The 14217-nt window shown below is 40.0% G+C and overlaps 1 protein-coding gene across 21 annotated transcripts in view; it reads left to right on the forward strand.

Annotated features, from left to right (window-relative positions):
• Window positions 1-14217, forward strand: part of EXOC6B (exocyst complex component 6B) — a 678312-nt gene that overhangs the window by 648131 nt on the left and 15964 nt on the right. Inside the window, exon 21 of one of the 21 annotated variants that reach the window (XM_077959238.1) lies at window positions 12987-13793. The exons of the other annotated variants lie outside the window; for them this stretch is intronic. Within the exon in view, the coding sequence (XP_077815364.1) occupies window positions 12987-13160 (174 nt within the window). The 3' untranslated portion in view covers window positions 13161-13793. Of the gene's footprint in view, window positions 1-12986; window positions 13794-14217 lie in introns of those variants that run through there. 21 annotated transcript variants of the gene reach the window in all.

Consider the following 14217-nt stretch of genomic DNA (forward strand, 5'->3'; position numbering starts at 1 on the left):
TAAAAGATGTCTATTCTGTATTAGTGGGAAAAATCTGCTTTTGACAGTATCTATAATTTGCTCTATTTTGGCGAGACAAAAAGTGTTAAAGGCTAAATACCAAATTGTTGACAGTCATTATCCCTAGGGAATGAAATTTATGGATGATGGTTTCCCATTATGCTTTTCTGAATTAAATAAGTTTTTTTCTGAATTTTTTTGCAAAAAGCATAAATTGTTTTTAATACAGAAATACACAATAAAACTACATTATCTTGGGAAAAAGTACTAAAGAAGTAGAACTTATTCTACTTTCACACATTCACACATTTCACTCATTCTGTTCCAGCACATTCCACTAATGAACAACTTTACTTATTATAAAGTGTATCCTTATTTAATACATCAAGAGCTTTTTGTTAGTCTCTGTGGAGTTTAGTCACAGTATGTTGAGGTCCCACTATGTGTCCCTTGCTCAAAAAGTTGATGTTCTATTCTGGGAGATATGAGCATAAAACACTTGGGTTTCTCTGTTTATCAACATCTAGTTTACTGACATAATCAACAGTTCAACTGTGAGGCACAAACAGTTGGAAGAATAGAAAAATATGTGATATAGTGCTTCCTGTGCACCATGAACAATAGGTACAAATGGAGTTCAGAGAAGGGATAAATCTAAGGAACTGATAGTAGTGTTCAAGAAGGTTTCCTAAAGGAGATGTGTACTTAAGCAGGGTCTTGAAGGATGGTAGGAAAAGGAGGAGGACACTTTATTCAGTCTGCCTGGCATGAACTTTGGTAGATTTCCTTAATTCTACGTTTCTAAGATTCTGCTCTCATATTTAAAGATGCATTGAATCAGATAGACCTGGTTTCAGATTCTGACTTCCTTGCTTACTAGCTGTGTGATTCTGAGCAGTTGCTTAAATTGTCCTGTGCCTCAATTACCTTATCTGTAAAATAGGCATGAGAAATAGTATCTTCCTCTTAGAATCACACTAATTGAGACCGTACCAATAATGCATTTAATATATACCTGGCCCATCTGGCTCACAACGAATGTACATTTTATTATCCTTTTTCCCCTGTGTTTCTACCCAATAGTCTTGTCTCTCACAGAACTCACACTGAGAGGCAGGAATCCATTCTCTTTCTTCTCCAAGTCCAGGCCGGAGTTTTGAACACAGGTTGCCCCTGGGGACCAGAGATTGACTTCAGAACTCCCACGCGGAGCTTCACTATCACCAATATTGCCCTGACACTGGCCATTTCACTTCCTGGCTCATCTCTGTGTGTCAGGGGCAATGCCTGAGAATTTCCATAGGCCCGTTTTTTGACTCCTGGCTGATTCTTAAAAGCAGCAAGAGCTAAGCCATCAGCCGCCTTCCTCATGTGGATGGACCCTGGACTTTGCTGCTTTTATGGGCAAGGCCTTGCCAACTATAGAAACAATGAGCCTCTTTAGCACCCCTGTCACTGCCATAGGGTAACCAGAGACAGAACGACTCCTTTCCAAAGGTGGCTTTGCTGGCCAGCGCCTATCACCTCAGTCTGGGCTTCCTGACCACTTTTTACAATTCTTTTGGATTAAATAGAGCACTCCCTGGCCTTTTCTGGTTATAGAGGTCTCATTGTTTCATGGTCAGCACAGGCCTTTTGCAGGCGTATCTTGGCTTTGGAATCCTAGAGGGTTTAACAAATTTTACTTCAGTGGAATATCCGTTTTTTTTCTACTTTAAGCATAAAATAGTGAATCATAGAAACAAATGTTCTTAGGTCATCTGGTCAGTCTCCTGGGTACAGCTACAGGGTGTTTCCTTTAGAACATGGACTAGTCTTTATCCAGTCTCTGTTTAAATGTCCCAGATGTTGGGGCTTCCTCATCTCTCATAGCAGCTCAAAGAACAAACGAACTGTGTTTTCTCGCAGCCTTCTTTCTCCTGCCTGCTGCCCTGTCAGTTGCCTCGTGCCCTCTCTCTTCCTCTCTCTCTCTCTGGCAAAAGTATTATTTCAGGGATACCCTTCATGAGAAGCCAGGAGCAAGGACCAGAGCAGGTTTGTCTTTCATCTGTGGACTTGCAGACTGTCTGGAAATGGGACCAGGAGCACCTCAGCTATTCCGTTGAGTTTTAGGCTTTTGCATTCTTCTAGAGCTTTAATTTCTCTCACATGACCAAATTTCTTTCCCCTTCTTTCTGGGACACCTATGCAATGTTTTCTCTTTTGTTCAGAGCTGTGAAAAGGAACTGTTTGTTTGACTGTGTGTTTCCCTTTTTTTGCCTCCCCCCACCCCAAACCCATTGCCCTCTTCCTCTCCCAAAGAAGAAGAGGAAAGCAAGGCACAATAATACTTTTGTAAATTTATGGCCACTCTGTAATGTTTAATCACAGCTACGTGACTGGGGGCTTCAGAGCAGGCGTACAAGTTCAGCGCAAGGTGAATCTTGTCTGAGATAATCTGAAAGTTCATTCAGAGGTGAGGGCAGCAGCCTTTTGCAGACGGCTGAGGTTAACAGGAGGTCACCTGCTTTTTTTTTTCTTCTGGTCTTCTCCCCTTTAATGTGTAAACAAAGAGAAAATGTAACTTCCAATGAACTTGGCATATGTTGTGCTCACGCTAATCTTGGCCTGGCCAACTGTAAACAGTCCAATATCCTGTGGCTGAGCCTTTCCACCCATTCCCTGCCTTTTGGAGAATATGAAGAAACACCAACAGAAGCAGAGACTACAGCCTTGTGGAGCCAGACCCTGGGACTCCAGAGAACCTCAAGGAGCCAGAGGGTGGGGAGCTCAGGGAGAGCTCCTGTGATATGTTCAGGGCCTTGCCACAATGGTGGCCTTCTACGATACTTTCTCACAATCATCAGTCAGCACACATCTTTTTGAGATCCTTCTCTACTCCACCACACAGTGCTAAACACTAAGAAGAAAAAAAATGGACAAGCCTTCAAGCTGCTCACAGGCTGAAAGGGGAGAGTATCTATTATCTGACCTTAGAGATAGGAGGAAGGACAGGGACTTTGCTGGTATCCAGAGAAAGCAGAAGACAACATCAAGATAGAACTCCATTGGAAGTTCCTTCCCATTGTAGGGCTGTGCTGTAGTTTCCAATCCATTTGCAGAAAGGCCTCCAGGCCAGAGAATTCCAGAAGCTTAGAGATGCAGTGTATAATACATTGAAGGCCCACAGCCTGAGCATTAACAACTTACAGAAGAGCAGTGGCCACTTGATGATTTCTTACCAACTCTTATTTGCCATAATCTCAGTATCTTGATGGTCCAGAGCCTCTGGGCCAGTACAGATATGCATAGGGGACATACCTCTGTTGTACCTCAGCAGCTCTCTTGGGAATGTGGAAATACAATTTGTTGTCCAATATAGGGAGTAAGAATAATTGCTTAGTGAATTAAAGTATTAAATCTCGAACTAGCTTCTATAATCCCTTACTCATTTGAGGCTCATTCAGGGATTATAGACTGTTTACTCCTTTAGCCAATATAGGACCATTTTAGTTGTATGAGTTGAAATGGAAGTCTAATGGTACTGAGCAGCCAGAAAGACACAGCCTTTAGCTGTGAAATTCCCTTTGTAATGTGCTTAGTACCACTCTATGACCAGCAAATAGAAATTCCCTTGACTATTCTCAATGCTAAGTATATCACGCATACCATGGGCCCAGACATGTGTCAGGTAGAAGCACAGAAAAAAATCCTTGTCCTTAAAGAGCTTATAATCTCCCTGGGGAGGCAAGACAAAAGAAATAACTCATAATTTAAGATAGGCTATGATACTACCAATTGAAATATTGTGCCTGGGACTGATTGAAAAGGACTTCTTAAGGGTCTCTTAGAATGGGAAGGATTTAGATAGAACAAAGAGAAAAGAAGTCATTGTAAATTAGAGAACGGCAAGTGTGAAGGAGTGAAGGCAGGAATAAGTTTGCCATCTTCATTGTCATTATCATCATTATCACCAGTATTTGCTGAACATTTGTGCCAGGCACTATGCTGAATACTCTACCAAGGCAAATATTATTTTCATTTTAGAGAGAGGTTAGTAACTTGCCCAAAGGCACAAAAGTGAGAAACAATGAACGTCGTGAACTGGCCGGCTTCTAGTCAGAATGATCTGGATTTGCCTCACCACCACTCTTCAGTGTGAGTCTCAGGATTCCTAAACTCCTTACCCTCTGTCCCCGGCTCAGTGCTGTAAAATGTTTGTGCGATCCATAAAGGGGACAGGAGGTGGGAAAGTTTGGGGAATATTTAGCCGCTAAAGATATCTTCAAGTCAGGAATGTGACTTATCACCAGATGAGAAGGACTAGTCAAGGAGACTGGCTAAAACAAGATGATGGTGATTTTTCAATGTCACCTTGGTATCTACTTTGGAATGATTTTCTTGTAGACATGGGAGAGATCTCAGGTAAAAAGACAGGTTTTTTCTCCCGCAGCTTGCTCATGGTATAAACTGTGGGTGGTCCCCTCCAAATAATCACTGCTTATGATCTGGCCCTTGGTAAAGTCCTAGAGGGAACTCTGCTTCCACGGAACAAGCCACATGGATAAATGCTAATCTGGAGAATGTCTGTCTGTCCTGGGTTCACACGGAATATGGACATGATGGTTCTGGGGTTGGGAGAAGGGAATTGTAACTTGGATGAAAGCCAGGGGCTGCCATCTATATTACATTGAAGTAAAAGTCAGAACAGCTCCTGTTGTTTTAAAGTTCACAAAGGGCAGTTTTTAGTTGCTTTTTAAAAATCTCCTTGAATAATGATGATACCCTGTGGTAATGGTGTTGTTAACTGTAATAACAAGATGAAGTTTTCAAGTGCTTTCACTTACTGTATCTCCTTTCACATCCTTATTCAAGAAATTGGAGCAGGTTTTTAAAAATTCACCTGATTGAGAAACTGCCTCACAACAAGCCATATTATAGACCAGAAATGATAAATACGTAGCTCTAATGTTGGATCAAGGCTCCCATGCCATCAGAGACTAAGACCTTATTGCTCTAGCCACACAAGAAACTAGAAGATTAAGCTTGTCAATGCAGATAAGGCAAGAAGTCTTTCCATCCTAGCATCTTTGAGAATGATACCAAGCTTTCCCATAACAAGGAGGTTTCTTTTTTCTCCTAATGTCTTCTTCCCATCCAATGCAAACACTGCTAGTGGGCACTTAGATGCATCTTGAAGAAATTCAGCAACTTATTGAAGTTCAAGAAAAATGTAAACTTGGACTCTCAATTCAATAACTTGCAACTTCACACAATAACTATGGAAGCAGAGCCTGTTCCTCTCTACCATCCCAGGTCAGCCTCATATACTTTTGAAAATCTTATAGAGACTTGCTGATCCATTCCCAAAGGCTTAGAAATGGGGATGTAACTCCCTAACATTACAATTCAGAAAAGAAATAGTTTGTGTTTATCTTAATTCTGTTCAGGGTAGGCATAGTGATGTCAGCTATACTGTGCTTTCTTTATTCCTCTGCATGTTCTCTTCGAAGGAGAGATGAATTTCCTTTCAGTTATCTCATTAAGAGTCCTGCCTGGACTAATCATCTGAGTTTTTTCTGCCACTTTCTGTGGGATCAAATGCAGGGACTATTTAAGCTGGTTCACTAAATGCCCTGCAATTTTTTTACATCATTTCACATATATAGTGATAAAGGATGATAACCCCTTCTCACCATACTCACCTAGCATGCTGCCTGCTCCCTGGGTACAAGCAACACCGCATTCTTCTATCATCTGGAAACACAATTGTACAAATTTCCATCATGAAAGAATTGATGAATACGTTGTAGTATATTTAAGTGTACTTCTACGGTGGAAAATACTATTTGGCAGTTAAATAAACTAGATTTAGATGGATCAACCTGGATGGATCTTGAAAACATAAGATTGAATGAAATAAGCAAGTTGCAGAATATTATGTATAATGTCACATATGTATACATAGTATGTATATATAGATATAGATATAAACTAAAACACAGAACATTACCATATATTATTTATCTATTAAAAGCATAAAAACATGTAGCAGATACATAACAAAATCATGATAGCAGCCTTCATCAGGAAAGTGAAGGAATGGAGAGAAGGCAGGGGGATTTCACCTTTATTTATAATGTTTTATTTTTTAAAACAAAGGGAGGATCTGAAGTAAACTGGACAAATTATTAACATTTGTTCACTGGGGTAAGATGGATTTTATATTCTCTTTTATTTTTATTTTTTAATTAAAAATGAAACTCCCTTTCCTTCTCCTTCACCTCTCTAGGCACCTGACCTGTGTACTATTCTCAATGATTTTTGTTCTCCTCCAGCTGATTAAATTGCATCATATATTAGAAAAAAAAGTGGATTCAAATCAGGGGCCTGTATTCCAACCACAGCCCCATTCATGGTAACTTTGCCATAATGAATCTTTCCAGACCTCAGTTTCCTCCTCTGCAAGATGAAATAATAGTATAGTTCTCTACAATTCCTCACAGTCTATCATTTTATCAGTCCCATTTCTGCTAAATGCTAAGAACTACTCTCTATGCCATAGCTTCACTGGCCCGGCACAGTGGCTTGTGTCTGTAATCCCAGCACTTTGGAAGGCCAAGACAGTGGGAGAATGGGGATCACTTGAGGCCAAGAGTTTGAGACCAGCTTTGGCAATATAGCAAAACCCTGTCTCTACCAAATATATATATATGTGTGTGTGTGTATATATATATATGTGTATATATATGTGTGTGTGTGTGTATATATATATTTTTTTTAAAGAAATTCATTAGATTTAGAATCTTAGAGCTGGAGGGATAGATATCTGGTCATCAGTAAACATGAATTTTAGAAGGAATCCTGAGTTGCAAGACTACTAGTGACAAATCCAGGGCTACAATGCAGGTTTTCTCTCTTCTATTCCGGAAGTCTAAAAATCTCTCAAGCCGGGTGCAGTGGCTCACGCTTGTAATCCCAGCACTTTGGGAGGCCAAGGCGAGCGGATCACCTGAGGTCAGGAGTTCAAGACCAACCTGACCAACATGGTGAAACCCCATTTCTACTACAAATACAAAAATTATCAGGGCGTGGTGGCACATGCTTGTAATCCCAGCTACTTGGGAGGCTGAGGCAGGAGAATCACTTGAACCTGGGAAGTGGAGGTTGCAGTGAGCCGAGATCATGCCATTGCACTCCAGTCTAGGTGACAAGAGTGAAACTCTGTCTCAAAATAAAAATAAAAACCTCTCAAAAGCTGAAAGAATATGTCTGAAGCTACCAAAGGAAAGCAGGATGACTAAAGGTATATTTGCTAACCAAAAGACAAATAATATGGAACAAACTGAAAGGTCTGGGGTTTCAGGATGTTTTGAAAATGCCAGGCAGAATTCAGGCAAAAACTGTTTCATATAGGATGCTTGACCCCTTAGATGAGAATTCTGAGAAGTAATATTGTGACAATTTCTGGCATGAGGACAGAAAGGAGATTGTGATAGAAAAGGAAGGGTATTCATGGTGATGGGGAGTGGTGGTGGAGAGGAAGCTATTTGTCCTACTAAGATTTAAGTAATTCAAAACTTCACTGTTTCTTTGAGCATTAACTGTTCTTGGTCATTGGAACCTGCCACAGACCCTTAGCTAGCCTTACCCTCTGCCTATAAAAATTCACAGTGAGCAAAGACAAAGAGAAAAATTAAGATGTATCTCTTCACTTCCCCCAGCCTCCCAAATACAAGCACGTATTTCTGAATAGTCTTCAGCAAGTTTTGCTTCTTAGACTTGGCCAAGATTTTTAGCAAGCACTTACCTACTGGGCCTGCTTGTATGTATTGCCTTTGAGGATCTTGGAATTGAGTGTGGTGCTGAACTGTAAGGTAACCTTACCCTTTAAGTCAGCTGCCTAATAAAATCACCTTGAAAATCTAAATAGAATTTTCAATCTTCTGTGTTGAGTGGCTCAATATTACAGCCTAGTGGTTGTCAGAAATCACAGTGACTCACTAGCCAGCTCTGGTTGGGACTCTGTTCTTTAGTCTGATATTCACACTTGTAGCACCACTCTCTCTTCATGTGGTTCCCTTAGTGAATTCTGTTGCTTCCTGGAATCTCATTGAGTTTCTGCTCTGCTCTTCTTGGAGGTTCTTTCCAGCTTTAAACTTGTAGCCCATGAATAAAGGCTAGAAAAGCCAGGCAATGATTCAACCAGCCCTTGTCACACAGTCATAGTTGCCTCATACCAGGATTTAAGTATGGTCCCCACTTTGGACTTTCCTGGCCCAAGAACCCCAGATTTGTAGTAATCTGATTTCAGTGTTGTTTCCTGTTAAATTGTGTAAGTACTGGCATAGCTTAAGCAAAAGACACATATGAAAGAACTCAAAGACGTGTTGGTTCATCTGCTTTTGTTTGGAATGAGAACAGTTATGGGGAACAGTGGAGACCTGAGCTCTTGGCATAGTAGAAGGATGTTAAAGAGACTTAACCTCAAATCTAGTAGCTTTGGACTTAAAAAGACTTAAATTCATGTCTAAGGCCTGCTATTTACTGCTTTCTTTGTACTTACTACTTACTTTGTACTTACTACTACTTTGCTATTTATTTACTTTCTTATTCACATCTAGAAAAATAATAACCTATCTCACAGAATTATGTAAAGGATCTAATAACATTATCTAAGTTAAACATATGTCACTTAGCCAACACTTGGTTCTCAAGAAATATCTATAAATTTCTTTTTTCTCTGCCTTATAATTTTACTTGGCCTGATCTGAAAACTCTTTTTCAAACTGGACCCAGCTAGTAGAGAAAGGGGAAAAGGAGGAGGCAGCCTGCTCTGTGAGAGAGCAGGCCCTGAATGCTTTGTTGGTTTTCCTTGGAGGCAAGAGTTCTTTTGGGATCTGTTCTGAAGGCCATTGGTTTAGCTCATGTGAAAACATGGTATTCTAAGCCTTGACAACACTGGCTTGAACCTGAAATATGTTTCTCTTCATTTTGGCCCTATTTCCTCTTTGTGGGACATATATGTCAACTCAGCTGGTGGATAAAAGTTAAGACTGATAATGACCCTAATTAATGTGGTATACCCTGCCAATGAGAGAAAGCTCTGGGAATGTGAGAGGCATGTAGATCATGGGGCAATATCCAACATTCTCCTCTTTGGTCTGCCTTGTGTCCTATCCAGCTTCAAAACCCTATACAAAAGTTTCAGACTGATGGCCCAATGAGTGATCAGCATAATGTTTTTAAAACATCTAAATGTGAATGCCTTTAGGAGGATTATGTACTCTAGTTTTCCATAGCCCCCACTACTCACTATCATATTTCACCTGCCTGATTCATTCATTTGTATTGTGCGCCTGGTTTCTAAAGGCAACTGATTTTGAAAAACCTGCTTTGTGATCATGTTTTAGTCTTCCCTGTCTCCTCCAACATTCAGTTAGCCTTCAAATCCTTCAGTCGGAACTGAGACAGTGGCCATCCGTTCCTCTGTCACCCTGTTGTTGCCATCCCAATCCAGATCCTTATTGTCTCAGATCTTCCTGACTAGAAATTTTCTCCTCTAGTCCATCTTGTATGCTACTACCAAATTTATCCCACTAAATAAATTGCTACTGAAATGTTACCACTCCCCGTGGAATGTAGATTATTTTTAAGTCCTTAGACTGAGAGTCAGTACTCCAGTACTCTGCATAGTCTAACCCCACCTATTTCCTCTTCAGCCTCTTCACTGCTGTTCCTTTATATGCCCTCTGCTTTCATCCAACTAGCCCTTGACAGAGGCCCAAAAGGGAATGGAGGAAAAGATCAGGCTTGGGAGTCAGATTGTCATGGGTCCAAGTCCTGACTCTGTCACTTACTGCATATGTTCCTTTTGGCCCATTCTTTTAACCTTTTTGGGATTTCTTTTATTTATCTATAAAATGGAGGTACCTGCCTCTTCTGCTGTTGATTTTCCTGGGGATTAAATGAAATGGATAAGTAAGATACCTAGCCCAATATGGCACATAATAGGTATTCAAGAAATGTCTATTTTCTTCCCTTGAATATATCTCAGCTACTTCTGTTTCTGCTCCTTTGCTTCCACTAGTCTCTTTGCTTGAAATTCCCTTCATTCTCTTCTGTTTATCTAAATCATGCCCAACTTTTTGGCAGACTGGAACTTAAAACATTTTGGGCCTGATTTTCCCTTGATCTGAATGCATATGGTACTCGATGCCTGGGGCCCTCCTTTGACCCTCAAGGATGGACAGCATGCTGGTGAACACTTTTTATCTATTTATTTAATCCCACTTATGTCCAAAGTAGACTTGAAGTGGCTCGTTAAATTTTTACATAAAAACTAATTAGTAAATAGAATTGAAAGGAGGAAAATAAATTTAATGAAAAAGGAAATAGCAAATATACCACCACTATGGGTCTGAAACTATAGTCTTCCTGGGAACTAGTGTTTACCTAACAAAATGTTTGGGAGGCAGAACCCTTCTGAAATTTGAAGTTTATGGATGGAAAACAAACGAACAAAAAGCATCCCTTGGTGGTCAAGAACCATAACTTATCTAATGCTTCTTTGCTGAATCTATTGATTAGTTTCAAAATTTGGCAATGAAATTCTGAGTTGCAATTTTATTCAGTCTCTAGCCTTCAAATTCAAGTGAACAAAATTGATTTTAAATGCATATCTAGTTGAGCTAAAGATCTTAAGAAGTTAATTTTTCTAGTGCTGAGTCTTTCTACCAGACTCAAGCATATTTCAAAGGCCATGGAGAGCCTAGCTTATTCTAAATTTACCCAGGGTGTAAGGACATTACCTGCTTTGCCATCCCTTAATGTTAGGTATTTTTTCTTCTGCCTATCATAGGATGCCTGGGTTGTAATTTGTAATAATGACTTATATAAGGCAAGATGTAATTTTCTACAACTATGTTTCTTAATTTATCCATTTATAAAAAAGAACTTGAATCATTTTCATTATGAATTTGCAGTAGTTTTCCCTGCAGGTTATTACCCAATGTCTCCAAAGCTTTTTGATTGAAAATCTACTGTTGGTAAAAGACATTTTAAGAGCTTCCCCCTAATATAGTTGTATGTATAAAAATTTACTAATAAATTATAATTAGACATTGAGTAGCTGCAAAAGGTTATTCCCATGTATAACTTTCTTCCCACTGCAGTTTAACAGACAGAACATTATCATTACCTTTGAAAGTCTGCTTGTACACACACACATACTAATATTAATAATTCAAAGCATAATATATACTTAGGTTAAGTTCATTTTTCATAATAATGAATACAAATAATATAAATAGCTTTTTGATCATTTCAGATTTGGGGGACTGACTTATCAAATCTGATTAGCTTATTACTATTATTATTTTATAATGTGGCTGATAAAGAGCTTGTATTATGATTAGGAGATTTTTGAGCTCTGCCATTTTCTTGATATTTGCTTACGCTTACATTGTTAATATTATCTTCACTGTGTGTTCTCTTTGCAGGGATTCTTTTTAAGGCCTTTAGTCATTTTGTCCAGAGAGGAAGGGTTAACAACTCAATCATAGAGTCCCTAATTCACCCACCCAGGAACCTTTAACAAGTCACACTATACTGAAAGAAAATAAACACTGGCCCATGGCTCCTACCTTCTTCTCCTACAACATCTGTGGCAGCAATTCCATTCAAAATTCACATCTGCCTGCTTCTACCACCCCAACAAGTGACAACTCAGTCAGCCCATGACTGGGGCCTGCCATCCTCCCCTTGAACATGTATGTGTACATGATTATTATCAGCCCGTGTGATAATAGGCTTTCCTTCTGCTCCCTGCAGCAGGACAGATGCTGTCATCAGTGAGAAATGGCCCTACAGGACAGTCTCTGACTCAAAGGAATGCTTGGTGTTGGCATTTTTATTTGGGAATCTTCCCGTAGGCACCAGCTGGTAACAACAGGAGAACCTGAAGCTTCCCTGTCTTTCTTTTTTTCTCTTTACCAAGAGAGAAAAGGTGAAAAGTTTAGACAGAAAACCTATAAACCCACATTTATGAGGCAAATAAATATTTCTCAGGGTGATGTTCCCTTTCAGAGGAAGCTGCTGATAGGCAATTGGTCACTGATAAAGAACTGAATGAAGCTTCTATCCACCTGGAGCTGGGCTGCAGGGAAAGCAGGGAGCTGCACAGCCACTCTTTGTGCCTTCCTCTACCTCTTTGTCTGCCCTCACTCCGCTAGGTAAAAGAAGAGGAGGTCAGACGTAGGGCCAGGAACCAGCCTATTACTGGCCGTTGTTGCAAAGCTCAAGTATAAGCTTGACCCCCTTAATGTACAGAAATCAGAAAAACTTGGAACCTCTCCCTACCACAGTTCCATAGCCTATGGAAAATCCAAAGGCCCCCTCCAGATTTCTGTGAATCCGTAGACACCTCCAGTCTTCTTGCTTCCTGCACTCCCAGTTCCATAGTGCAGTTGTGCAGCTTTCTAGGTGTGAAACAGCTTCTGCTCTGAGTTTCACACAAACACATAAACACATACACACACACACAGAAAGAGAGAGAGAGAAATCGTTCAACCAGCAATTGGGAGCAGAGTGGATTTGTCTAAAGACCAGGATTGAGGCGTTGGGTTTGTAAAGAAGATTGATTGTGTCATGAGCTGCACAGCAAACAGTTTTGAAAAGTCACTTATTAGATTCCCTCTCCAAAGTTGTCTGGAACCACAATACCATGAAGAATTTTCTTCTTATCCCTTCTCACACGTTAGTTAAATCTCCTGTCTTCACATTCTGCCTCTCAAGAACCAGAATACCAAATTGCTTCTACCTTCTCTACTAGATGTCTTGGCACCTTGGGAGTCTCACCAAGCAGGTGAGACTGCTTGTTTCCCCCAAACATGTTTTTCTCCCGTGAAATAATTTTTACGCCAGTTGTTAGGATGATGAATTTTATGCCATCTCATTACAATGGGAAGGGTCTCCCTAAAGACATTTTTTTCTTCTTTCTTTACTAGGTATTAAATGTCTTACATCTGAGAGAATTTCAGAGCACACTGCCCTCCCTGCCTTGGATCTACAGGCAAACTTTTTCTACAAAAGACTGGATGGTGGATATTTTAAGCTTCCCATGTCATATGGTTTCTGTCACAACTACTTACCTCAGTTATTATAGCATAAAAGCAGCATAGATGATTATGTAAATCAATGAACATGGCTATGTTTCAACAAAACTTTATTTACAACAAGTAGTGACTATAGTTTTCCATCTTCTAATCTAGAAAAAAGCAGGTAGCAGCAGTGATGAGAATAAGCAGAGAAGTCTCTAGGCTAAAATCTATCTCCTTAGCTTAGTATATGAGGCTTCATTTGTCTTGGTTATTCCCAAAGCACTCCTGAGAGATCTAGCCATGTCAGATTCCTTGCTTGACACCTCCACCCCACCCTTCAGTCACCACCGACCTGGCTCAGGCTTAGATGCCCTGCTTTTGAACTTTCTTTATAACCTGTTAGAGTACCTGTTAGGGTATTCACATCATTCTGTATCAATTTATTTACCAGACTGATTTCCTCAAGACTGGAGATAACATCTTAACATCATTTCATATGCAGTATCTAGAAAAGTGACTGAGACATTGTTGGTACTCAATTTATGTTTGTTGAAATAAGCCCTGCTTTCCATTTTCTACATTTGCCCAGATTTCTGTGTCAGGAAGTGCTCCTGAGGAGACTCAGGATGCCCTTCTTTGAATCACAGAGGCCTAGCACCAGAGACAAGGAGTTGGAGGAAATCTCGGGCAATAAACACAAATGGGTCATTGGTCAATTCTGTGCTTTTTAGTAGACTTTACAATTGTTCTCTTAATCTGCTCTCAGCTGCTGATAGAAGCTATTATGATTCCACATCTGAACCAGAGAAACAGATTTGGTGTCATGCTTGGGGTCACACTATCAGTCAGAGGACCCTCAGCCTTGGGGCTCTTTTGCTGTGCTCTACTGCCTCCAAAAAAAAAGGCAGATGTGGATCAGTGATTATGAAAATAATTTATAATGATGTAATTAGTTTCATTCTGTCAGAGACAGGGAGTGGGCAAATGAAGCTTCTCCGGGGTTAGTGTTCTGTATGTTAGTGAAAGTGGGCTGCACTTTATACAGCAGCCATGTTCTGAAGAGGTAGAACTTTTAGAATTTTTTTTGGATTATATGTTAAGTGTCCCAGAAAAGCATGTTATTTGAAACCATTTTATA

This window comes from Macaca mulatta, chromosome 13 (genome assembly GCF_049350105.2).
Source record: "Macaca mulatta isolate MMU2019108-1 chromosome 13, T2T-MMU8v2.0, whole genome shotgun sequence".
NCBI classification, from domain to species: Eukaryota; Metazoa; Chordata; class Mammalia; order Primates; family Cercopithecidae; genus Macaca; species Macaca mulatta.